General features: G+C 34.2%; 1 protein-coding gene across 2 annotated transcripts in view; it reads left to right on the top strand.

The window, feature by feature from the left end:
* KIFAP3 (kinesin associated protein 3) overlaps positions 1–13,636 on the top strand; it is a 147,084-nt gene that overhangs the window by 7,009 nt on the left and 126,439 nt on the right. For both annotated transcript variants that reach the window (XM_041765016.1, XM_041765006.1), the window contains exon 2: positions 11,217–11,348. In XM_041765016.1, the coding sequence (XP_041620950.1) occupies positions 11,217–11,348 (132 nt within the window). The remainder of the gene's footprint in view (positions 1–11,216; positions 11,349–13,636) is intronic.

Here is a 13,636-nt window from a genome sequence, read left to right as displayed (position 1 = left end):
AATTTTAGGATCCCTTTTCCATTCTATAAAAGAGGCCTTTGGGGTTTTTATAGGGATTATATTGAATCTGTAGGTCACTTTGGGGAATATTGCCATCTTAACACTATTGTCACTCATTCTATGAACAAGGGGTATCTGTCCATTTATTTATCACCAAATTTCTCCAGCAACATTTCATAGTCTTCACTATGTAAGTGCTGCACTTCTCTGCTTAAATTTATTAGTACTTTTATTCTTTTTTTAAAAAATATTTCCTTATTTGCGAGAGAGATAGAGCACGAGTGGGAGCGTTAAAGGGAGAGGGAGAGAGAATTTCCCCAGATGTGGGGCTCTACTTCATGACCATGAGATTGCTACCAAAACCAAAACCAAGAGGTGGACACTTAATTGGCTGTGCCACCCAGGTACACCCCTTAGTATTTTATTCTTTTTGATTGTAAGTGGAATTGTTTTCTTGACTTCTTTTTTGGAATTTTCATTACTAATACATAGATACACAACTGATTTTCTCTGTGTTCATAGTGTATTCTGCAACTGCTGAATTTATTCGCTTTAAAAGTTCTCAATATGTGAGATCCTATCATCTGCAGATATAGTATTCTTTTCCAATAGAAAATGCTTTTATTTTTTTTCCATACCTCAATTCTGTGGCTTGAACTTCCAATACTATATTGAATAGAAGTGGGTGAAAGTGGGCATACTTGTCTTATTCCTGTTCTTTAGGGAAAGCTTTTATTCTTTTACCACTGAGTATAATATTAGCTGTAGCTTTTTCATATATGCCCTTTATCATATTGAGGGAATTTTCCTGTATTCCTAATTTATTGAATGCTTTTATTTGAAAGAGTGTTAGGTTTTGTCAAATGCTTTTTCTGCATCAATTGGAATAATCATGTATTTTTTCTTTATTCTATTAATGTGGTATATTACATTAATTGATTTTCATATGTAGAACTTCCTTGCATACATGGATAGAACCTATTTGGTCATAGCTTGTAATCCTTTTAATATGCTGTTGGATACTGTTTGCTAGTACTTTTGAGGACTTCTACATCTATATTCATAAAAGATAAAACTATCCCTTTATAAAGGGTATTTATAAAAGATATTCTATTTTGTGGTATCTTTGTCTCACTTTGGTATTAGTAATGCTGATCTTATAGAATGAGTTATCTAGTTTTTGAAAGAGTTTGAAAAGGATTGGTGTTTATTTTTCTTTGCATATTTGGTAGAATTCACCAGTGAAGCCATCCTGGACTTTTCTTTGTTGGGAGGTTTTTGACCATTGATTTAATCTCATTACTTACTATGGATCTATTCAGAATTTCTGAAATTATGAGTTAATTATGTAGCTTATGTGTTTCTAGGAATTTGTCCATTTTATCTAGGTTATCTAATTTGTTGGCTTACAGTTGTTTATAGTATTCTTTTTATGTATTTACTGTCAGTAGTAATGTCCCACTTTAATTTCTAAGTCTAGTAATTTGAGTCTTCTGTCTCTCTCTTTTTTTAAATCTAGCTAAAAGTTGGCTAATTTTGGTGGATTTTTCAAAGAAGCAACTTTTGATTTTGTTTTCTCTTTTGCTTATTTTCTATTTCTTTTTTTTAAGATTTATTAATTAGGGGGAGAGAGAGAGAGAGCATGTGGGAAGGGGCAATGGAAGAGGGAGAGAGGAACTCAATCTTATGACCTTGAAATTGGGACCTGAACCAAAACCAAGAGTTGGACGGTTAACTGACTAGCCACCCAGGCATTCCTCTATTCTCTATTGTATCTCTCTATCTTTATTAGAAAGAGGCAGGAGCCTTCTTGTAGAGGCAGGAGCCTTCTACAAGCTTGGGATTTAGTTTATTCTTTTTCTGGTTCCTTGAGGTGTAAAATCAGGTTATTGATTTGAAATCTTTTTATTGAACTATAATTGACATACAGATAAGTTTCAGGTGCACATCATAATGATTTGTATGTATTTGTATATATTATGAAATGATCATCATATTAAGCCTAGTTAACATCCATTATTGTACAGTAATGTTTTTTCTTGTGATGGGAACTTTTAAGATTTACTCTCTTAGCAATTTTCAAGTATACAAAACAGTATTATTAACTATAATCACTATGCTATACATTATATCCCCAGGACTTTTTTATTTTATAATTGGAAATTTGTACCTTTTGAGCACCTTTACCTGTTTTGCCCACCTGCCACTACCTACCTTTGGCAACTACCAATCTGTTCTGTATATCTGTGAGTCTGAGTTTGTTTTGTTCTTAGATTCCCCATAAAAGTGAGATCAGTCAGTATTTGTATTTCTCTAACTTATTTCACGTAGCAAAATGCCCTCAAGGTCCATCTATATTGTTACAACTGGCAAGATTCACACATATACATACACCATATTTTCTTTATCCACTTGTATATCTTTGTGTGTGTGTGTGTGTGTGTATATCTTTTTAGTTAATGTTTTTGTTTCTTTCCAATAAGTACTCAGAAGTGAATTTGCTGGATTATATGATAGTATGATGGTCAGTTTCTTGAGAAACCTCTATATGATTTTCCATAGTGGCTGCGTTGATTTACATTCCCACCAACAGTGCACAATGGTTCCCTTTTCTCCGTATCTTTACCAACACTTGCTATTTCTTGTCTTTTAGGTAATAGCCATTCTAACAGGTATGAGGTGATATCTCATTGTGGTTTTGATTTGCATTTCACTGATGCCTAGAGATTTTGAGCATCTTTTCATGTACCTGTTGGCATCTGTATGACTTATTTGGAAAAATGCCTATTTAGAGCCTCTGCTAATTTTTTAATCAGATTGGAATTTTTTTCTGTTGAGCTCTATGAGGTCTTTGTATACTTCAGATATTAACTCATTATCAGATATATTATTGGCAAATATATTCTCCCATTTAATAAGTTGCCTTTTCATTTTTTGTTTCTTTTACTGGGCAGAAGACTTTTAGTTTGATTTGGTCCCAATTAATTTATTTTTGTTTTTGTTGCCTTTGCTTTTGCTGTCAAATAAAAAAAAAAAAAAAAGGAAATAAACCAAGACCTATGGTGAGAAGCTTACTGCCTATATGTTCTTCTGGGAGATTTATGGTTTTAGGTCTTATGTTCCACTCTTAAATCCATTTTGAATTAATCTTTATATATGGTATAAGATAATGGTCCAGTTTCATTCTTTTGCATGTAACTGTCCAGTTTTTCAAACACCATTTATTCTTCCTCTGTTGTTGTAAATCATTTAGCTATATATGTGTGGGTTTATTTCTGGGCTCTGAATTTTGATGTATGTGTCTGTTTTTATGCAAATACCATATTATTTTGATTACTTTAAGTTTGTAATATAGTTTGAAACCAGGGAATGTGATGCCCCTAGTTTTGTTGTTTCCCAAAATTGCTCTGGCTATTCAGGGTCATTTGTGATTCCATACAAATTTTAGGATTGTTTATTCAATTTTTATGAAAAAATGCCATTGGGATTTTGATTGGGATTGCATTGAATTTTTAGGTTTCTTTGGGTGGTATGGACACCTTATCAGTATTAATTCTTCCAATCCATAAGCACAGAAAATCTTTTCATTATTTATATTATGTTTGATTTCTTTCATCAATATCTTTTTTTTTTTAACTTTTATTTATTTATGATAGTCACACACACACACACACACACACACACACAGAGGCAGAGAAATAGGCAGAGGGAGAAGCAGGCTCCATGCACCGGGAGCCCGACGTGGGACTCGATCCCGGGTCTCCAGGATCGTGCCCTGGGCCAAAGGCAGGCGCCAAACCGCTGCACCACCCAGGGATCCCTTTCATCAATATCTTCTAGTTTTCAGTAGATATGTCTTTTACCTTCTTGGTTAAATTTATTCCTAGATATATTATTATTCCTTTTGATATAATTGTACTTGAGAGTATTTTCTTAATTGCTTGTAAGAGGTTCATCATTACTGTATAGAAATGCAACTGATATTTAATACTGGTTTTTGTAACCTGCAACTTTCTTGAGTTTATTAGTTCTAACAGTTTTTGAGTCTTTAGGATTTCCTTTATAATAATATCATGTCATCTGCAAATAGTGACAGTTTTACTTCTTGCTTTCTGACTTGGATGCCCATTATTTCTTTTTCTTGACAGATTACTCTTGCTTGGACTTCTGTCATTAAAAGTATGATATTAGCTGTGTGTTTATCATATACGGCCTTTATTATTATGTTGTGGTACATTTTGTATATTCATTTTGGTGACAGATTTTATGGTAAATGGATGTTGAATGTTGTCAAATGTTTTATGCATCTATTAAGATAATCATATGACTTTTATACTGCACTTTGTTGTATAGTATATCATAATGATTGGTTTGCATTTATTGAACCCTCCTTGTATCCCTCAAATCACACTTGATCATGATGTATGATGCTTTTAATGTAAACTTGAATTTGATTTGCTAGTATTTTGTTGAAGAATTTTGCATTTGTATTCTTTAGAGATACTAGCCTATAATTTTCTTGTGTCTTTGTCTGGTTTTGGTATCAAGGTAATGCTTGCCTTGTTAAAGGAGTTTATAAGTATTCCCTCCTGTTCTATTTTTTGGAAAAGTTTGAGAATGGTTGGTATTAATTCTTTGAATATTTCGTAACATTAACCAGTGAAGCTGTTAGGTCTGGACTTTTGTTTGTTGGGACAGTTTTGATTACTAATTCAATCCCTTACTAATAATTGGTCTGTTCATATTTTCTATTTATGATTCAGTCTTGCTACGTTGAATGTTTTTTAGAATTTTGCCCATTTCTTCCTTGTTGTTAAATTTGTTGGTGTATAATTAATTGTTAAAACTCAGGATCCTTTTGTATTTTTGTGTTATCAGTTGTAATGTTTCCTCTTTTGTTTCTGACTTTATTTTTTTGAGTCCTATCTCTTTTTTTCTTGGTGGATCTAGCTAAAGTCTTGCCAGTCATCTTGTAGTTTGATCTTTTCTCTTGTCCCTTTAGGGTCTATTTAATTTATTTTCACTTTGCTCTTTGTTATTTCCTTTCTTCTACTAACTTTGGGCTTTGTTCTTCTTCTTTTTTTTTTTTTTTTAAGATTTATTTGTTTTGGAGAAAGAGCTGGAGGGAGGGGCAGGAGGAGAGGGAGAGAAAATCTCAAGCAGACTCCAGGCCGAGTGTAAAGCCTGATATGGATCAATCTCATGATTCTGAGATCACAACCTGAGCCAAAACTGAGTCGGACACTTAACCAATTACATTACCCAGGTGCTTCTGGGGTTTGTTCTTTTTTCTAGTTCCTTGACGTATAAAGGAACCTTGTTTATTTGAGATCTTTCTTCCTTGATGCAGATGTTTATCCTTATGAACTTCCCTTTTAGAACTGTGTTTGCTGCATACTTTGATTTGGTATGTTGTAATTCCATTTTCATTTGTCTCAAGGTATTGAGCTCTCTTTTGATTTCTTTGACCCGTTGATTGTTCAGTGATATGTTATTTAATCTCCACATATTTGTGAATTTTTTGGTTTTCTTCTTGTAATTGATTCTAGTGTTATATTATTGTGGTCAGAAAAGATGCTTGATATATTTCAATCTTTAAATATTAAAACTTGTCTTGTGGCCTAACATATGATCTGTCTTGGAGAATGTTCCATGTATGCTTGAAAAGAATATGTATTCTGTTCCTTTTGGATAGAATGTTCTATTTATGTCTGTTAAGACTATCTGGTCTAATGTATTATTTAAAAACCAATGTTTCCTTATTGACTTTCAGTCTGGATGATCTACCCATTTATGAAAGTGGGGCATTAAAGTCCCCTAGTACTATTGTATTGCTATTTATTTCTCTGTTTAGGTCTGCTAATATTTTCTTTATATGTTTATGTGATCCTATGTTAGATGCATAAATATTTACAGATTTTATACCCCTTTGTTGGATTGACTCCTTTGTTATTATATAATCTCCTTTTTCTCTTATTGTAGTCTTTTTTATGAAGATTTTATTTATTTGAGAGAGAATGTGCACAAGTATGGGGCAGAGGCAGAGGGAAAGGGAGAAGCAAACTCCCTGCTGAGTAAAGAGCCCAACATGTGGCTCAGTCCCAGGATCCCTGAGATCAGGAGCTGAGCTGAAATCAAGAATCAGGCACTTAACTGACTAAGCCACTCAGGCACTCCTTTATTATTTTTTTCTTTTTGTTCCTGATTGGGTGAGTTCCACTGCCCTGTCTTTGAATTCACTCATCCTTTCTTCTGCCTCAGATGAACTGTTCTCTGTTCACTCTAGCCTTGTGGGTCTCATGAACACAAGCCTTCTTGGTTTTCAGTGCTAGGCATTTTAGGGCTCATCTTCCAGGTGTAGGTCTTTAAAAGTTGAGGTATCAGATATAGGGTTCAAACCCTTTGCTCCTCAGGCTGAAGCTCAGGTTTGTGAGTTCCCTCCTGATTATAAGTCACTACACATTGGCAGGGGTGGGGTTTGTGGTGAGATTGTATCTTGGTTTCTCCTACCCACTTCAATGTGGATTTTTTTCTCATTCACTTAATGTGTAGGAGTCACTCAGCTAGTTTTTAGGTGTTTTTTACCCCCAGAAGGAAGGTGGTGGTGGTGGTGGTGGTGGTGGTCTTCTTCTTCTTCTTCTTCTTCTTCTTCTTCTTCTTCTTCTTCTTCTTCTTCTTCTTCTTCTTCTTCTTCTTCTTCTTCTTCTTCTTCTTCTTCTTCAAGTTTTTATTTATTTTTCATTGTGTGTATGTGTTTTATGTCTTTAACACTTGAATGGCTTTATTTATTTATTTATTTATTTATTTTTAATTTTAGTTCAATTTGCCAATATATAGTATAACACCCAGTGTTCATCCCATCAAGTGCCCTCCTCAGTGCCTGTCACCCAGTTACCCCAACCCCATACCCACCTCCCCTTCCACCACCCTTTGTTTCCCAGAGTTAGGTGTCTCTCATTATTTGTCTCCCTTTCTAATTTCTCTCACTCAGTTTCCCTTCTTTCCCTTATAATCATTTTACTATTTCTTATATTCCCTGTATGAGTGAAACCATATGATGATCGTCCTTCTCTGATTGACTTACTTCACTCAGTATAATATCCTCTAGTTCCATCCACATCAAGACCAATGGTGCCAATGGTGGGTATTCGTCCTTTCTGATGGCTGAGTAATATTCCATTATATATATATATATATATATATATATATATATATATATATATATATAGACACACACACACACACACACACCATATCTTCTTTATCCATTCATTTGTTGCCTTCAACAACATCATGGCTCCTTCCACAGTTTGGCTATTGTGGACATTGCTGCTATGAACATTGGGGTTCAGGTGTCCCAGCATTTCACTACATCCATATATTTGGGGTAAATCCCTAGTAGTGCAAATGCTGGGTCATAGGGTAGCTCTATTTTTAACTTTTTGAGGAACCTCCACACTGTTTTCCAGAGTAGCTGCACCAGTTTCCATTCCCACCAACAGTGCAAGAGGGTTCCCCCTTTTCTACATCCAGAGGAAAGTTTTTCGTATGTAGCTGCAGATGTGATGTATCTATGGGAGTTCAGAATCCTCCCATGCTACCATCTTGAATGGAAGCTTGGAGTAAATTCTTTCAACAGCAATAGTTTTTTTTTGTTTTGTTTTGTTTTTGAGTACCTGTTTAATGAAAGATAATGAATTTTTGTTTTTCTAGAAAATTGATGAATGTGTAATGTAATGTCAGCATTTATTTTCTCTTTAAGGATCATAATGATATCATCAACCACATAAAGTCTGGAAACATTAGGATGTACTTCAGAAATTATTAAGAACATTGTACCCCCAGAATGACAACTATTACATGGAGTGCTAGAAGATATATTTTTATATCACTCTGTGAAGCATAGACTTCACATTGATATTGAAAAATGATTTTTCTAAATTAACTTCGCATATTTTAGGTTCTGGTTTTCTTATGTATATAAAAAAATAGAGCTGTTATTGAGAAGGCTCCATTTGTTGAAAAAATTTACAGTTAAAGGATAGCAGTTTTGATATGTATCATATGATGCTTCAAATAGAAAAATCAGTTAATTCCAATAATTAGTCAAATTTTTTAAAATCTAATACATGGGTTCCAGGTAAAGCATTTGAAAGTTCATTCTCTTGATACGTAAACATCTGACATCATTATGATTACCATGTTAAATTCAGTTTGAAAGTTCAGCTTTAAGATAAAATTATTCATTTTGTGGCGATAATTCAAATATAAGTTTGGTGAGGCACATTGGTCTGGAAAATTTTTCATACTAAATTATCATCAGCAGATATGTACGTGTTATAGGTTGCATGCAGACATAATTCATAACAGTATCCAAATAAGCTGGAATATTTTACCAACTGAACTAGAATTTGAAGCCATGGTTGTCAGTGTTGAAATATTTGTATCATACGTAGAGTAACTGAATTACAAAATGTTTTTAGCCTTTACAGAACTACTTTGTAAAGCAATCAAGTGCCCTATAATGATTTTGAATGTTTTGTAAATGTGTAAATTTTGTTCAGCATCAGTTAGAAATAAAGAATCAAGGTGTTCAACAAATGGAGAATCTGTAATCTGAGTGTATGAATTTCAAGTGCCCTATAATGATTTTTTTTTTCCTATAATGATTTTGAATGTTTTGTAAATGTGTAAATTTTGTTCAGCATCAGTTAGAAATAAAGAATCAAGGTGTTCAACAAATGGAGAATCTGTAATCTGAGTGTATGAATTTCTAAAGGCAAAGCATTGTCATAAAGTGACTACATAGTAAGTTTTAAATGTATGTTACTATTAGTATAATATGACCTTAGTTGTAATATATGTATTTTATTTTATTTATTTGAGATTGATTTATTTATTTGAGAGAGAGAGAGAGGCAGAGAGGCAGAGAGGCAGAGACATAGGCAGAGGGAGAAGCAGGCTCCTCACAGGGAGCCCGCCGTGGGACTTGATCCCCGATGCTGGGATCACAACCTGGGCCAAAAGCAGGCACCCAACTGCTGAGCCACCCAGGCGTCCCTATATGTATTTTATATATTCAGTTACAATGCCAGGGAAAATGGGAGGGGTTTATCCATCCATAATTTCCATCAGCCCCCACATTGATATAAACAATAACTTGTGTTACTCTAATGTAAAGTGCCATTCAATGTAGTTTCAACTCTACCAGATTGTTACCCTTAGGCCTCTCCTATAAAGAAAGTCTAGAGCTGCCACTCTATTATGTATATTTGGTAGAAAAATATCTGAATGTACATGTGCTAAATTTTTAAAATTGGTTTCTTCTAGTTTTTTTTTTTCTTCTAGGTTTTTGAGTTTATTTTTTTCTTTGCAATTTCGGTGTTCTACTTTTCCTATAAAAACATAACCTGCTTTAGTGATAAACTTTTAAAAATTGAATGAATTTATTACTCTTTAAAACACACACACACACACACACACACACACGCAAGAAGTGGGAAGATTCTTTGATCTATTTAATTTCTTTGAGAAAGGCAAGATATCAGACCAGAAGACAGCAGTTAAGCTTCTATCTCACCTCTTGGTACGTGGAAGACCTACTGTGAAAGTGGTGGTAGGAGACTTCTCATAAGATCTCCATTTTTTATCCTTATGATTCTCTTCATTGAATTTGCCCCTTTCTGTATAGGAAATTCATGACTGGGTTTGCTCTCCATCTCATCAGGAAACAAATAACTAGTTTGCTTTATAATTAAGCTAGTTTGTGTAGTGCTTCTTATTTAGTACATCTTTTTTTTTTTTTTTAAGCTCTTCTTAGTTCTTTTGATTCCTGTGATTTCTTTAGCTTTTAATTGCTAACCTCGACTTGTATCCATTTATCTTACCTTTTAGACTCTGTACCATCCTGTTTAGTATATGTGTGTTTATCTGATTTCCTGTTTTTACTGGCCTGCCTGGTTCCTAGTTGCTTCCATTCTTTACCAGCTTTGTTCTGAACACCTTACTGTCAGTTTAGTTGCTGATGTACCTACACTCTAGCACTGTTATATTTGATTTCCCACTCTGTCTCTCTACTTGAGTCTTAGTCATGGTCCCAATACAGACTCCATCTCCATGGTCTTAGCTTTTTTTTTTTTACTTGAAGAATTCTGATGAAAAGATCATTTTAAAAATTACACTGAAAATATACATAAGAAGCCATTTATTTCTAACAGAAGGAAAAGCTTTGGGTTTCTAATTATTGGAATCAATTTAAGACATTGTCATATTTGTGTTTCTTCTCATCAGGCTAAAATGCCCCCTAGCCCACTGTGACCACAGGGAGAAATTTATCTGTTCCTATTGCTTAATCTCTTTGAGTACAACTTGTCACCTTCAAATGCGGCCAAGTGACAAGGAATTAATTTGTCATTGGTTTTCAATAATTAAACATTCATTGTATAAACTCTAGAAGCTCGGAAGGATGATATATATAGGAACTTTCCATGGGAACTACTAGTGACACTATAATTTGAGATGTATAACTATGAAAAATGTATGATTTGAAAAATGATTAGGTACTAATGCCACAATTTACAGAGTCATATAAGATGATACATAATAAATATTGCAGTTTACATAATTTCTTCATGTCATTTTGTATTACAGTTAATGGGCTAATTGTTAGGCAGATTGATTTTTTAAATATAAATTTTGCGGTGTGCTTGGGTGGCTCAGTTGGTTAAGCCTCTGAGTCTTGATCTTGGCTCCGGTCTTGATCTCAGGATCATGAGTTCAAGCCCTGCACTTGGCTCCATGCATGAACCCATGTAAAAAGAAAAGAGAAGAAATAAAACAAAAAAATGAAATAGAAAATAAAATATAAGTTTTTGGGCAGCTTCTTTGTTTTTGAATTGCTAATTTTTGTTTGAGGTTATTCTCTCCAGAACATCTTATTTATTTTATTGACTTGCTTTTATGCATGGTTCTTTGTGTAAATGTATTTCTTCCTCAGGTATAGCTATTTATTAAGGTGCTTTCTGCAAGACTAAGCATAATAAGTATAGTACAGAGTTTACAGACTTGGAGAAAAAGACTTGTTTCTTGGTCCAAGTCAAGAGAAAATATAATTTAAATGCATATGTTAATCCAACCCACATGCTTTTGGAACTAGAAACTCGGTAAAAACCATGAACATTTTGTGAGTTTTTAATCTGTCTCTTTTTATCATATAGGAAAGTTAAAGGAGGAAATATTGATGTACATCCATCAGAAAAAGCACTCATTGTTCAGTATGAAGTGGAAGCTACTATTCTTGGAGAAATGGGTGATCCCATGTTGGGAGAACGAAAGGAATGCCAAAAGATGTAAGTTTTTTTCATTTGTGTATGTTTTGAAAGTAGTGAACCTTATACAAATTGTGTAGAAATCTGATGGTATTTGTATCATCTATAGATGATAGATGGTTATAGCATTCTTCTAGACATACTTCATCTTAGTGAAGCAGAGACTATATTAAACTATAAAATCAGAGTATATTTATTCCAGAGAAGATCAGGTTTACATAAGCATGATGGGGCTTCTTGAAAAATATCATTTCTAATTTATCCCATTTAGTAAATGCATATAATAGAATATAAACTACTACAACTTGTGAAATCAATAATAAAAGATATGATTATGTGAGACTTTTTTGCTTAATTTAGGAAATGTCTATTTTAGGGGATCCTGTCTGTATTCTTTTTTCCCTGGAACTGTAGAAAATACTATGAATTCTAGAATTCCCAAATGGGGCATGTACTTTTAATTCATCCCTTAAAAGTCTAGCCCTATGAAAGATGTTAGTAATAAAATGAGCATTTCTGACTCAATGAGTTGAGCTTATATCTCCTGACATCCTACATACTTTCCTTCCTTCTTTTATAATACTTTCAGGAGCCCATTGGAAACTGGCCTTTTTCATTAATCTATTAGTTGTGCTGCTAATTGTCTTGCCCTTCTTCCATAGTGTTGTGGAAGTAAAGAAGGTTTGAGGTTACCTAGTATTCTCTCCAACATCTTTCCCTCCCTTTAAAAAAAAATTTTTGATTTGGGAACAAAGTTAAAAGAGTTTTAACTAGTTAAAAAGTACTAGTATGGGGATCCCTGGGTGGCGCAGCAGTTTGGCGCCTGCCTTTGGCTCAGGGCGCGATCCTGGAGACCCGGGATCAAATCCCACGTCGGGCTCCCTGTGCATGGAGCTTGCTTCTCCCTCTGCCTGTGTCTCTGCCTCTCTCTCTCTCTGTGACTATCATAAATAAATAAAAATTAAAAAAAAAAAGTACTAGTATGTTCTGGTGGTGTAGCACACTGAAAAATACTGTATTTTAAATATATAGCAGTGGTTCTCAATTGGCTGTGATTTTTTTCCCCCAGGGAACATTTGGTAATACCTGGGGACATTTTTGGTTGTTGTAACTGGAGGAATCCTATTGGAAATCTAGTGGATAGAGGACAGGATACTGCTAACCATCCTACAATGTGCAAGATAGCCACCTACAAACAAAGAATGATTTGGCTCCAAATTTTAATAGTGCTGCAATTAAGAAATTCCATGTGTGTAGCAACCTGCAAAGAGAAACTGCCTAATATCTTAGTAAGATCCCTAATCCATCTTCCTTTTTTGTGTTAGGAGACTAAATTACACAGATATTTCATTAAAATAACTGAGTCCTTGGATAATCCGCTAAACTGAAGAAAATACACATATATACACACACAGTTCTTAGACTGTGTCCTCTTACACTTTCTCTTCCATTAATGTGTTTCTTATTGCTGCCTGAATTTTGTGCATTTTGAGAACATGTAAAAATCTCTTGAGATCTTATTAATTTGACTTCCAAAGAAGGTAGCAGATTAGTCTTTGCCTTTAGAACTTCAGATATCCACATTTCAGGTGAGAGAGATTTCATTTTTAGTTCTTAAGAATGCAGTAAGTAGCCTCCTTCAGCTAGAATTAAATGAGAATGTTGTTATTGCTTGGAAATCCATGGACTTTTTAGACAAAGGATACATTCACCCAAGTGTCAACCACTTGGCAGGAGTTACTACCAACTATGGCTAGATAGTACGTGGATTTAAACTTCAGTAAGGGAAAACCTAAGTAATTCAACCTTGTGATACTCAACTGTGGCTGCGCAAGGTTTGGAGAGAAATCACTGTAGGACCAAAAGGAGAATGTAGTTTGTTGATACTTCAAGAAGTTTTAGCAATGGCAGCAAGTGGGGATAAGGATTTTGAGAGGGACACTCATATAGGCTGATTTTGAGAGGGACACTCATATAGGCTGAGACAAATACAAAGTGAAATTGTCATTAAATTGGGGTAGTCAGTGCTATGGCCCAGGTCTAAAAGACTTGTACTATATTTCATTTTCCCTTATTAGGTAAAGGAATATTTAAGCCCCATCTTCAACGGAGTCCCAGTTTTCTCAAGATTTCTTTATAAGATACTGATGATTATGGACCAAAAATAATTTGGGTATTTTTCTTGTAGGTTTTTGATGTTCTTAGTAGGTATGGACTGCCTAATGAGGTTCTGATTTTTTACTATGAGTATAATCAGTAAACATATGGTTGACATTTTCTAAAAATTCTAGCCCTACCTGTTTTTTCTT

The sequence above is a fragment of the Vulpes lagopus genome, chromosome 1 (assembly GCF_018345385.1).
Source record: "Vulpes lagopus strain Blue_001 chromosome 1, ASM1834538v1, whole genome shotgun sequence".
NCBI lineage: Eukaryota > Metazoa > Chordata > Mammalia > Carnivora > Canidae > Vulpes > Vulpes lagopus.
The sequence above is the reverse complement of the archived record's forward strand: the minus strand, read 5'-3'. Positions and strand labels throughout refer to the sequence as shown.